This window comes from Vigna angularis, chromosome 6 (genome assembly GCF_016808095.1).
Source record: "Vigna angularis cultivar LongXiaoDou No.4 chromosome 6, ASM1680809v1, whole genome shotgun sequence".
Taxonomy (NCBI): domain Eukaryota; kingdom Viridiplantae; phylum Streptophyta; class Magnoliopsida; order Fabales; family Fabaceae; genus Vigna; species Vigna angularis.
In genome coordinates this window covers 23,290,894-23,303,337 of record NC_068975.1, presented here as the reverse complement: position 1 = coordinate 23,303,337, position 12,444 = coordinate 23,290,894, and the positions used below count along the sequence as shown (strand labels likewise).

The window sequence follows — 12,444 nt, the reverse complement described above, 5'->3', positions numbered from 1 at the left end:
TACAACGCCGATGATCCCTTCAAAAACAGAGAACCCAAAATTCGGAATAACAGTCAGAAAGGAAGGGGTATTCTAATAACTGGTGAAACAAATGTTCACAACCGACAAATCAAACAGGCCACAATCTACACTAGGGGTCAAAGTACATTTGAATTATATAGCATCCGTTGGTAAGGAACTAAATGAACAAGCACGGTTTAGAAGCAACGACACTTGTCACCCACAATAGCCCAGGGAAGAAAGTTCTGCTCGCAAGTACCAAATATGCAAAAGCCACCGGATATAGATGTGTGAACATTAAAACTGTACTAATTTTATCAGGTAAAAGTAGAAACAAACTTGAATTGCAGAGAATAAGTGGCAGAGGAATGCAACTGTGAAGTGCGGACTCCAATAGTTAGCTTGCCAAAAGCAACACATGCCGTATAATGAAGTCCAAAAGATACTTGACTTCCCTATTGGCTATTCGGTAAATTACAGTTACAAACGGACAAAACCAGTGCAAAAGCAAAAAATATAAAATAAGAATGCAAACCATAAGATAGCTAAACAGGATTCAAGACTAAACACGAATGGCTTCTGCATTATTTACATCAGACAAAGTATATGCAAGAGTCCATTTTCACATCTATATGCTATTAATACAAGTTCATGATCTACTTAATCATATAAGAATATATGGAACTATTTCACCTAGTTAATCTCCAAAAAATATTTAAAAAACCTAGATTGAAAAACTTGATCGGCTATATCCATAGAAAATGCAACAGCTTTGCAACTCTACACATTGAAAAATTTCATCAAAAGTGTGGTTTTTCAACACTTAAAATGAAAACAGTTTAGAGTAAATTGAATTCTTTTCAGATGTTAAATAGTAGCTTCAAAGGCTTGGCTTTACCTTGAGTTGCTTGGATGTCAATTAAAACAGTTAAATAAAAACTCCTGAAAAGTTGCATGTAAACAACGAAAAATACAAGACTTCATAAAGCCTCAAGATCAAACAGACTACGATAGAATAACTCATGATAGATTTGATTACAAAAGGCTTCAATTTAAAGTAAAATGTCAGCACAATTTAATTCATTCCTTACAAACAACCAATTTTACTTGAAACTTGAAACATTGTAATTAAGATTTATTGATTTATGGAACAATGACTAACATAAAAACATTCTATTAATTAATGCCAACACCCGCTTGTACCACAGATGCCACATGGGATGAGCCAGAACTGCAAGCATTTATCCACATTATGACACAAGGAATTTCCAAGCAAGTATTAGGCACATTTTTACGTGAAAGCTGCACTCACCTGAAATATTCAACACCTACCTTAGCAGCAAGCAATTGGGAGACTATCCACTTGCCTCTATAAAAACATTCACATGATTAAATTAATCCCTGGCTAAATTCAAAACCCACCATCTAGACAATTGAAACAAAAAAGGAGCGGAAGAGGTATTGCTCAAAGTAAGTGAACAACCTACCTCTTTGCTTCCAGTTCAAGAAACCAGCCAACTGAAATAATTAAACCCTCAGCCCACAATTCATAGTACATAAAACGTTCAATGTCCAAGCTCCTAGTACGGACGAGAACGATTTCCATAATGATCACGCCTATCAGGCCCAGAGCCACCTCCATCTCTATAGTTGTCTCGGCGTCTATCTCCACCATAGCCACCCCTATTGCCCCTATAGAACAACAATTAATTACAGAATATTCAGTTTCAGAAGAAAAATAAATTTTTGAAAAAAGAAACAAACACAGTGATCAGTTGTGTAATAAAATATAAATAGCACATAATTGCTAAATTTACAGAACAGTTCCCAAAATAATTTATCAACCAAACAATTTACATAGCAAATAATTGACAAATACTCTTATAGAAGTCCAAAATAGTTCAGTCTGTGATGCATACCCTTGGTTATAAGCAGGTGCAGCTCTTGGAGCAGATTTTTCTGCCATTGCAACACTGATTTTGTAACCCCTCAAATCATAATCTGAAATGAAATATTCATTATTAGTGTATGTTTACACGTGAAACACCGTGTGCCTGTGTGTGTTCATATATATATGTTCATATATATATATATATATATATATATATATATATATAAGCTAGACGTAAAGATAAAAATGAAGAAATTGTTCAATTAAGTACTATTGTAAAAACCGCCAGCTGAATGTGCTGCAGAAGGGTCTTCATAAGCAAGACAAGCATCTCCCTTGTTATTTCCATTCTCATCTGTGTAAATCTTAATGTTCCAAGGCCACTGATCCTTGTAGCCCCTCTTCTGCTTTATCCTTCCAACCTATATAGTTAAAACATGCAACAAAATTACTGACACATTAAGCCTCTTTCAAGGAATAGTAAGGAAAAATAATCTTATTTCCCACAAGATAGGAAATATTTCTTGTATAAAACATTATTGCTAATATAACTCAACAATATGCTTACGCATCAAAAAGACACGAGTCTACACTGAAAGTGGCATTCCATTTAATTATATATAAGATTCATCAACCAAAACTCGCAATATGACTCATCAAAGCTAAAGCTTGTGAAAAACTCTAAAGTAAAAAGATCATAATATTACTTGTCCAATGCCTCCAAAAAGTTCCCTCAATTCTTCAATTGACACATCTGGTGGAAGGTTTGAGATGTATATTCTAGAGTTGTCGCAGCTGTCATCACAATTATCATCACACTGCTTCACTGCAGCTGGGGGCTCGGCAGAAGACCCACCAAATCCACCTCGATTACCAGCACCATGACTATTGTCATACCCAGACGGAGGCCCAGATCTACCACCACTCCGCCCATTCCCTTGATTATCTCCCCCATAACCACCGACATTACCCCCATATGATGGAGGATAGGAATTAGGTCCGCCAGTATAACTCGAAGGTGGAGGAACTGCATCAGTTCCATAACTTGCATTCCCACCATAAGAATTGTAAGAGGGTGGGAAGCTTCCACCAGCACCACCATAAGATTGGGCATTAGGAGCGGGAACTTGACCGTAGCTACCATCTTCTCTACCTTGATTACCTCTATATGAACCACCTCTACCATCATTACTACCACCCCTTCCACTATTATAGTCATTACCCCTTCCACCATCATAGTTACCAGATCGACCCCCTCCACTGTTATAGTCATTACCTCTCCCTCCATCATAATTCCCCGATCTTCCCCCTCGAGTGTTACCATATCCCCCACCGCCACCTCCGCCTCTACTAAAGCCACCCCCACCGCCACCACTTCCACCTCGTTCATTGGAACTATTCGGATTAGGACAAGGAGCACCGCATTTGTTACATTCAACCCTTCTCGCAAAGTTCAAATTCCCACAACTACACATAATAGCAATTCCGAATCAAATGACCAAACAAAGAAATCAAAAGCAGTCAATTCTCACAGTTTTATATCTAATTTAAAAAGAGAATCGGTTTCAAGAGCAAAATTTAAACAGTAAGAAACCAAATACCTTTGGTTAGGGCAACGCCAGTCTCCATCTCTGCCGCTACCGCCACGGCCGCCTCCGCCGCGACCGCCGCCACGACCCCCGCGATCACCGCCTTGATATCCACCACCGCCACCGCCACCTCCACCTGCAGAATTTCGCATCACATATGAACACGACAGGGCAAAAATAAATTCACAGTTAGAACGATATAAAAAGCAGCAAAAGCAAACCTCGACCGCCATATCCACCACCGAACCCTCCACCTCCCCGGCCACCTTGACCACCGCCTCTTCCTCCATAGCCTCCGCCATCGTTTCCACCGTAGCCGCTCCTTCCTCCATAACCCCCGCCATCGTTACCACCGTATCCGCCGTCGTTTCCGCTGCTTTTCGCTCCGTAACCTCCACCGCCATCCGTACCACCATATCCTCCACTGGCACCGCCCCCTCCATAGGTTCCCCCTCCATAACTACCACCACCGGAACCGTATCCGCCGCTGGCTCCATATGACGGTGGCGCAGAGCCGCCGCCGTCTTGACCGTATGCTCCAGACATGATCCGATCTAGGGTTCGTTGGGACCGCGAAAGACGAAAAATCAGTGAGATTTTTGGCAACGAGTTTGTGAAGTGATGTAAAGAAAGCACTGTGAAATCAAATGGGCCAAGCACTGAAGGCCTTAAACCTCTTTCACAAGGCATCGGCCCACGTTATCTTAACAATTATTTACAAGACCATTTAGGAAAATAAAGTATTTTAATTTTTTTTTCTTTTTGCAAAACTAATAAACAGTATACATATTTTTTAAAATTATCCTTTGTATTTTTAAGATTATGACAATCGTTAAATAATGTATTGTGTAGTAAAAATAAATTAATTAGAAAGATAAAGAATACGTTAGGAAAGTACATAATATTTTTTTGGAACTTAAAATACTAATTATATTCGTTAATATGAGAATTAAACCTAACAAGGAGTGAAGAGAATTTTCCAAAAGCCAACGTGCTTGCTTTCATGTTAGATTTTCATAAATCACGTTAAAATATTGTTTAAAGTTATTTAAATATTTTTTAACATAAAAGAATTTATTCTAGATCTATTACGATTTTTTATTTGAAATATCAATCTCACAAAATTCCAATATCAGCTGCCTTTAAAATAAAAACAACCATACACGAATAACACCATTTTAAAATCAATTCAATTTAAAGTCAACATTAAGTCATCCCTTCCTAGTCAAGCTTCTTATTAATTCTATCTTGTAACATAAGATCAAACACTTCCCCAGATTATGTGTTGTTAGATTTTCTTATTAATGGGAAGAATTGAATCAACAACATCTCCCACCTTTATGCATAGTGATCATGGACACCTTGTCCCTGCTGCTTCCAAGTTTTATATGCGTTAGAACATAATTGCATATGCATTGTAAATCATGAAGATTTGTGATAATTCTTTCACTCACTTTCTGGCACGGTAATCTCATATCAGCTACATGAAATTGATTAATCAGAAGAAATGTATGCAATGAGTAAAAGAGAAAAGTGGCATCCTTCAGATTTGACCTGCATGTGTAAATTAAATAAAATGTGCTAACCATTTTCGATTCAACAATATACATCTGCAACAAAATTACAGCAGGCAGGGATGCAAAAATGATCCTCTTTTTTACCCATGTCAAACAGCAAAAGCTGCAGCCAAGAGGGTTGTAAGAAGAAAAATCAACCACTGGAAATTACACAGCCTGTGAAATTCTGCATGAGAGATGCGAATCTCAATAGGAAACCTGCAATGATCCATGGATGGATCAACAGTTGTGATCAAACCTAGACCTGCAAAGTCACAGCTTTCAGCTCTCTGATCATGCTGCTGATAGTAACTATTAAAAGCATATGATATGTTACTAGGCCAACTGATATTGAAGCAAGATCCACCAGGAGACAGTGCAGTGCAATCGGCATTTGCACAAGCTTCTAAAGCACTGGCAGTTGCATTTGACAGGTCTTTATTATTGTTCACAACACACCACTTGGAAGAGAGATACTCAACATTTTGAGCATTCACTAGGCTGCTTGAACCTTGGCCAAGATCCACATGGTACTTTGCTTGGCCATCGAAAGTGAACAAACCCCAATGCCTTTCAAAGTTTCCAGAAGCAATGATCCTTTGATCTTCATCAAGAAGGCTCAAAATGTATGTTTCAAGAGGGGGCTTATGTGGCCTAAGTGGGGTGCCCAAGTTACTACGAAGGTGGTTTATGAGGCGTTTAATGAACGTTTCAGCAAGGTTTGAGCTTGCATTGGCAGCCCCATCGGTTGGCCAGCCAATCTTTGCCACAACAATGTCCATATTAGGATATCCTGCTGATGATAATGCAGTAACCACTGTATCATAGCTCAAATCAAAGCTGTTTTTGTATGTTTTATGGCTAAAATTATGAGGGCGTGCAGTTTCTCTGAAGAGGGAAAAATCCAGTGAAATGTTTTTGGTTTCAAGGTGGGTTATGAACGGAGAAATGGTCACAAAGAAAGGTGATCCTAGTTTACCAAGAAACATGAGGAGCTCAGTCATGGTTTTGTTGACATCAGGCCTGAAATGCACTTCTGAGGACGTGTTAAATCCTGTCTCAAAACTGTCAAAGCTGCAGGGAACTACAACTTTCACTTTGCTGTCCAATTTTGCTTTCTTTAGAGCTGCTTGAATGTTCATAGCAGCTCCAATTAAGAAGGGATGAAATTGTTCACCGTAGCTTTTATGAAAAGGCTCATCACCAACTGCAACATATCTGCAAAAGTCATATTTAGAGCCATACGAAGAGGGAACCACATGCATAACTCATTTTATTTGAACTTTGAGTTGCAATTCAAAAAAATAGGTCCAACATTGCAGCTTAGTGGCCCTACCTACCTTCCTGCTAAAGCATACCTCCTAGATGAATTTCTTTAGTAGCTAGTTCCCATTTCTGTTAGCTGATTAAATCCTAACCAAGATAACATGAGACAAGATTGTTATTCCATCTTCCCCAAAAGTGAATTTCATAAAATACATTGTTCCCTAGAACAAGAATGGGGCTTTTTTTAACTGCATCGGTTCTGTTATCAAGTGGTGAGCATTCTATTATGTGATTATATTTTACCTTCTAAAACATTCCACTAATATTACTGTGACCAATGGAAGGGAGAATATTCTTCTTCTACAACTACAGGGCAAGAGCCGTATATAATAGAAGGTGATCTTGAATTGCCTTCTCAGAAACAAAGCAGAGCCTAAAAGCTTGAAGAACAATTGGAAATCAAAACCCATTACAACAAGTGTTTCAAAAAACCATGGAGGACAATTGGATTCAGTTCAACTTCTGTGAGGGAACTTAAGAAAAAGTTGAGATAAATGAGTTAATTTAACTTCCATATAAGAACTATTTTCATTTTGTTTACTCTTCAATAGGTACTTATTAAAATTTTATTCAAATTAATGTATTTGTACATTATTAAGGCATAGTAGGAACTAGATATCTACAGCATTAGCATTCTCAGGGATGCAGCACCGTTGTATTTGTAAACTAGCTTTTCATTCTCCATGCACGCAATACTGAGAAAACAGTAATGTTTTTCAAAAAAAACAAACCCTTGCACTGTGTTGTTAAATGAGAAATGACGCAAAAAATGAAGAGAAAGAGCATTATTTGGTAGAAAAGAAATGAAACGAAAAAATAATTTGGAAAACATGTGGACCCCACACAAAATAAATTACTCTCTCGGATGCACGGAAATGAGACAAAATTATGATTGTGCATTTATTATACCATCTTACTTTCATATGCTACTTGTGCAACTGGCAAAATGACTATTCCAACATTCAATCCAGTGATGTCCTTGCGTGAAAACTGATTGTGTTTATTGGCATAATTGATTAGCATAATGGACTATGCCTACAACCATAAGCATAATCTGTTGTGTTATCAAACATGACAGATTATATTTGCAAGCATAATCAACTATGTGCAAGCGTTATGTTAGAAGTACGATCTGTGTTAATTTTTAAAAAGAAAAAAAATATTACTATTGTTTTGAAAAAAATAGGCATTGTTGGAAGAGTAACAAGGTATTTTTATTCAAAACATATTTCTCTTTTTTTCTTTTCTCTCAAACCAACAATCATACAATTTTGTTTGCACTTTATTTCTCTTAATTCAAACATACTCCATTTCTTACCTATTTCCCTTTTTTTTCTTTTTTACCCACCTACTTCTCTCCCTCTACCAAACAAGCGCTATTGTCAAAATCCCACACTCAGGGAGTATCCTCTGAGGTTAAAATAACATGCAATTTTTTTGTGCACAACACTAACTGCTGCACTGTCTTCTGCATAAACAAAGCAGTGCAACACATCATAGTTATTCACCTGTTATTATTTGCTTGAATGGACTACCTACCAAGACAACTTTGACAATTTGCTTCTAGGATCCGAGTATACTTGAAGTGGAAATATATCAGGAAGTGAAGGTCAAATATATAGTGAACCAAAAAATTGGCATTAACAAAAGCAGTAAATTCAAGAAAATTGGTATTATCCTGATTTCCTCCTGGTATACAGTCCCAATGGTCCAAGTACAGATTCTTGCATTCTGTAGTTACTTATTTCCATTTCCTCTATGCTATGAGCCTATAACAATCCTCGTATGTTTATAAATAAAAACATGCAGCATGACACCTGTGGAATCGTTCTATAATATAAAAACCTATCTTATCCAGACACTGATGTTATTTCACTCTTCAGAATGTCTCATCAACGGTGATAGGACACCCAGCAGATACAGAAAGATCCAAGACAGGTTCTTGGATGCTTTTATTATGAACTCAGCTGTTCTGCCAATGTGGCAGGGATACAACACAAGATGTCTCAAAACACATGTTTCAGAGGACCTTAACTCTCCCAACCCTTCTCCTCCTAAACTCCAAAAACTAACTAACAACAGCCTAAACACAGACTATATATAATAGTCTATTTTACAAGGTTACAAACTGCCTCCTTTATTTATTTCTCCTAGTATAAAATTTACCACTGAACCTATCAAATCGGCACAATAACAAACACGGAATCGAAACCTCCCCTTTAGAATGTCCATGATCATCAATCAATTAAAAAGTACAGAGCATTTAGAATTAAATTACTTAACAAAATGAAAAATATAAAACAAAAATAAGAAGAAAAACACAACAAAGCACCAGTACGAAAAGGGCAACAAAAAGAACCCAAGAAATAATTTGACTCACTCAATTCGAGTTACACTGCCCCCATTAGGCATGTAGCGGGTAACGTTATCATGGACCCAACTATCCGCCGCTTTCTTGGAAGAGTTCAAGCTTCTTAGCATAGCGTTGGGAATGCCCACAGTAACAGCAATGTTGGAACCAGAAAGAGACTGAAGAACATCAGAGTTGGCATCAAAGAGCTTAACTTTATTGATGTTGTTGGACTTCAAGAGCTTCACCACCTTGACGGGTGGAAGGGGGTGAGAAGCCATGGTGCCCCAGTTCACCCCAACAGCTCCAACCACACAGCCCAAGGTGGAAGTGGTGATGAGGAAGGTGAGTAGAAGGAGGCAAGAAATGGGAGGCATTTGGGTGGGTCTGGAATAGGAGTAAAAATGCAATCTTGGTCACTGTGAGTGGCAACTTTCGTGGGGGGTTTCAACTTTCAAACTCTTGGTTTGATGTTTAGTTCAATTTTTTTGGTTTAGTTTAAAAGATATTAGGGACTAGTATCTGGGTATGAAATATGAATGGTGATTGGTGAGAGTAGGTGCTGAGTGAAGTGGGGAAAGGCAGCAGTTATTTATTTAAGGACACTATTATTTAATATCTAACAATTTTTTATACATATTTTATATTTATTATTTATTTTTCAATTCTATCTTTTTAGAAATATAAAAGTTATTTTTTTAAAGACTAAAATACTTTTAAAAGTGATTATCAAACGTAGGAGAAAAAACATTTTTCTTTGTTTAATATGTGGTGTCAGTGGTGTGGACTAGTCTGAGACCCATGGTTATTCATTATGGTATGAAAGTACAGGACATCGGAACAGATATGCTCATGCTTTTGTTGTTGTTTTTATTAGTTTATATTACTATTTTGTCTGATTTTGTGTCTTTATTCATCTGTATTGGGGTGTGTAAAAAGAAGGAAAAATAAAAAATCTGTGTTGGGATAATAGCTGATGGTGGGCGAGGCTCATTAAGATCCACTATACATTTAAAGGTTCAATTTATTATATAGTTTCTATATCTGCGTAATTTTTCTAGTTACTATATTATTATTTTTTATATACTTCTAGCCTTTACACAACTTTTTTTTTATATTTTAATCTTTATTTATCAGTTTCCTTTTAACTCTGTTAAAAAACTGAGAACAGAGACTGAAACGTAGAAAGGAGGAAAACGATTATTTTATAAGAAAAGGTAAAAAAAAACAAATGGAATTATTACACTTAGATAGTTTTGTCCTTCTATTGTTAAAAGAACTTGTGAAGAAAGATCCTATTCTAATTGACGTGTAAAATTCAGTAGCTGTGAGCTTGTAATAATTTGATTATAGTTGAGAGTTATGGTTAAGACTGACCTATGATAAATCGTGACACTATAATGTTGATAGTATTTAGAGTTATCGAATGGGTTATTCAAAAAATTTATATTGGTTAATCCATTTTCTAAATGGGTGGTAACGTTTTTTTTATTTGACTTGGTGTAAATTGGGTCAGAGTTTATTTTTGATTTATTTTTAGAAATGTAAGAACAATAAAAGTAAAATAAAAATACTAAATTAAAGCAACATTGTTGAATTTAAATTGAAATTTTAAGTATAAGTGTGATAATCTATAAAGTGACATGTGTTTTAAAATAATCAAACCGAATATTTTAATATTCAAATAATTTAATAATATAAATAGAATTTCATAAATACGTTTCATTTCTTAAAATACATACCATCTCTCTATATTCCTTTTCTAGATTTCCTTTTTATTCTCTCTAAATTTTCTAACACCTGAGTCATCTCTTGATGACCAGAAAGTGTCTAAGAGATCACGGTGGTGATACCTACTAGTTCATTTGATCAGTTTTCTAAAAAGAGTAAGTTCATTTTTACTCCTTTTCTAATATAGGTTCTTTCTCGCATGTGAACCAAATTTCTGATCGCATGTGAAATTCTAGAGCTATTTGTTGTTCTTCTAGGATCATTGGTCGTAATAGTTGATTTGGATTAAATTATGTGGTTTGCAGACCATTTTAGAGTTCCTTGTACTAGAAGCAATTGTGGTGTGTTCTTAGAACTTAGTAGTTCTCTTTAAGGTAATGGAAGCTAGTAACTTTGTGCTGATTTTATTTCTATATAATGGGTATGATTTAAGATTGGTTATAGATTTTGTTGGCTTGGTTGGAAATAGGAATATCTATTTTAGTAGAAATTGTGATTTTGCATGTTTGTAATTAGCTTTTGGATGTTTGATACTTTAATGGATGTTCTTGGACTATAATGATTTTGTTTGAATTGAGTTGGTTATGAAATTTTGTGGTTTTGAATGTTGGTGATGTTCATTTGAGTGAAATGATGAGAAGGAAGTATTAAGATGATTTACCGGTCGATTTTGGTTTAAAATAGGGGGTTTAACAGGTGAATTTGAGAAATATTGGTCTAAGTGGAAAAATGATGAGTTAGGTTCTGTTGTATGGTTAATTGGAACTTGTTTGAGTTGTGAATTGATAAATTTTGTTTTAGAATGGAGTAGTAGACACTTGGTTATGTTTTGAATGATCTTTAAGTGTATTTTAGAGGTTTAGAGTAGTGAATTTTAGAAATAGTAGGTCTATGGCCTATTAGAGAAGTTAGGGTTTGAAGTTGAGTCATTTTGGACTTGTTTAGGCCCCTAAGTAGCTTAAATATGAACTAAAACTTGTAAAATTCAATTTTGGTCTCTAAGGTGAGGTTTTAGTTGTTTTAAGTTGAAATATTGTTGTGAAACACTTGAAAACTAGTTTAAGTTGGCTTATACACATTTAATTTAGGTCCATGATAGTTTAGAATCAAATCTAGGAGTGTTAGAAGTTGGTAAAAGTGTTTAGAATAGCTCACTAGAAGTTTAAGGATGCAATTTCTATAGTTTTAGTGCTGTAGAATTATGCAGTCTCGTTGAACGAGTGTATCCGCTGAGCTAGCATAACTATATCCAGTTGAGCGAGTGTAGATGCTGAGCAAGCAAAACTCACTGTTTCTGTATTCGCAAAGCGAGCCATGGTGGCTGAGTGAATGGGTTGGCACACACTCTTAGCTAAGCAAACATATTTTGTGGTTGAGCGAAAATATCATAATTTTCAACTAAGTTTTTATGTACTTCTTAAGATGTGTTTAATATATGTGATTGTTTGAATGATTAATTTATAATACTTATTGTGAAGTATGAATTGATTTATAATATATATGCATTGGAAACAAGACTATCTATATGATTATGTATGATATATGATTATGAGGAGTTTGTTGTTCTTTTCTCTCATATGATTGTTAAGCATGTAAAAAGGAGTTCCATAGGAAAGACCCTTATGGATGTTTTTGTGTAATATATTGGGGTAGGAGCTTTGAAATGAGAGAATTTTTTTGACTCCAATAGATATCCGAACTCAAGTAGAGTGGGATGGTTATTGGTGAGGAGTAGCATATGGTCCTTAGCCTTGGGTCAGATTGACCATAGGTGTTTGACGGACTAACCTTGTGTGAAGATTTGGATAGTGCAAAAATAGCATTTAATGTCACACGTTTAAGGTCTAACGAAACAAAAAATCCAACATAAAAAATGACCGGTGACAATTTTATAAATAAAATGTGACTATAGGAGTCGGTAAAAGTGGGGCCGACGTCAAATAAGGTATAGACGTCAGCTCCCCCAGGATCAGATGTCAAATGGTCTACATATAGAACTGA

The 12,444-nt window shown here is 35.9% G+C and overlaps 2 protein-coding genes across 5 annotated transcripts; both read right to left on the bottom strand.

The window, feature by feature from the left end:
- Window positions 1-47: 47 nt before the first annotated feature.
- Window positions 48-4,172, bottom strand: LOC108343209 (transcription initiation factor TFIID subunit 15b). 4 transcript variants are annotated; one of them, XR_008249888.1, is made up of 8 exons: window positions 3,702-4,172; window positions 3,493-3,616; window positions 2,599-3,358; window positions 2,163-2,313; window positions 1,920-2,001; window positions 1,488-1,692; window positions 1,333-1,369; window positions 48-245 (listed from the first exon to the last, which is right to left on the bottom strand). XR_008249888.1 is itself a non-coding variant. In XM_017581329.2 (6 exons), the coding sequence occupies exons 1-6, from the start codon at window positions 4,168-4,170 to the stop codon at window positions 1,581-1,583; spliced, it is 1,698 nt and encodes a 565-aa protein (XP_017436818.2). In that variant the 5' UTR covers window positions 4,171-4,172; the 3' UTR covers window positions 48-1,580. The 4 variants fall into 4 exon arrangements, 1 of the variants encoding a protein (XP_017436818.2); XR_008249887.1 differs by having other exon boundaries at window positions 1,333-1,692; XR_008249886.1 differs by having other exon boundaries at window positions 48-1,369.
- An 829-nt stretch (window positions 4,173-5,001) lies between these two features.
- Window positions 5,002-9,265, bottom strand: LOC108342063 (glucan endo-1,3-beta-glucosidase 9). Its single transcript, XM_017579768.2, has 2 exons — window positions 8,743-9,265; window positions 5,002-6,254 (listed from the first exon to the last, which is right to left on the bottom strand). Exons 1-2 carry the CDS (start codon window positions 9,087-9,089, stop codon window positions 5,147-5,149), a joined length of 1,455 nt encoding a protein of 484 aa, XP_017435257.1. The 5' UTR covers window positions 9,090-9,265; the 3' UTR covers window positions 5,002-5,146.
- Between the last annotated feature and the right edge of the window lie 3,179 nt (window positions 9,266-12,444).

Bases quoted from the DNA above. Each gene is read 5' to 3' on its own strand.
- LOC108343209 (XM_017581329.2), bottom strand. From the start codon at position 4,170: ATGCCTTGTGAAAGAGGTTTAAGGCCTTCAGTGCTTGGCCCATTTGAT. The intron at 3,617-3,701 runs GTTTGCTTTTGC...GAAATTCTGCAG, and splicing joins TGGTGGATATGGCGGTCGAG to GTGGAGGTGGCGGTGGCGGT. The intron at 2,314-2,598 runs GTAATATTATGA...TTAACTATATAG, and splicing joins TTTTTGGAGGCATTGGACAA to GTTGGAAGGATAAAGCAGAA.
- LOC108342063 (XM_017579768.2), bottom strand. From the start codon at position 9,089: ATGCCTCCCATTTCTTGCCTCCTTCTACTCACCTTCCTCATCACCACT. The intron at 6,255-8,742 runs GTGAGTCAAATT...TGACTTTTGCAG, and splicing joins GGCAGTGTAACTCGAATTGA to ATATGTTGCAGTTGGTGATG.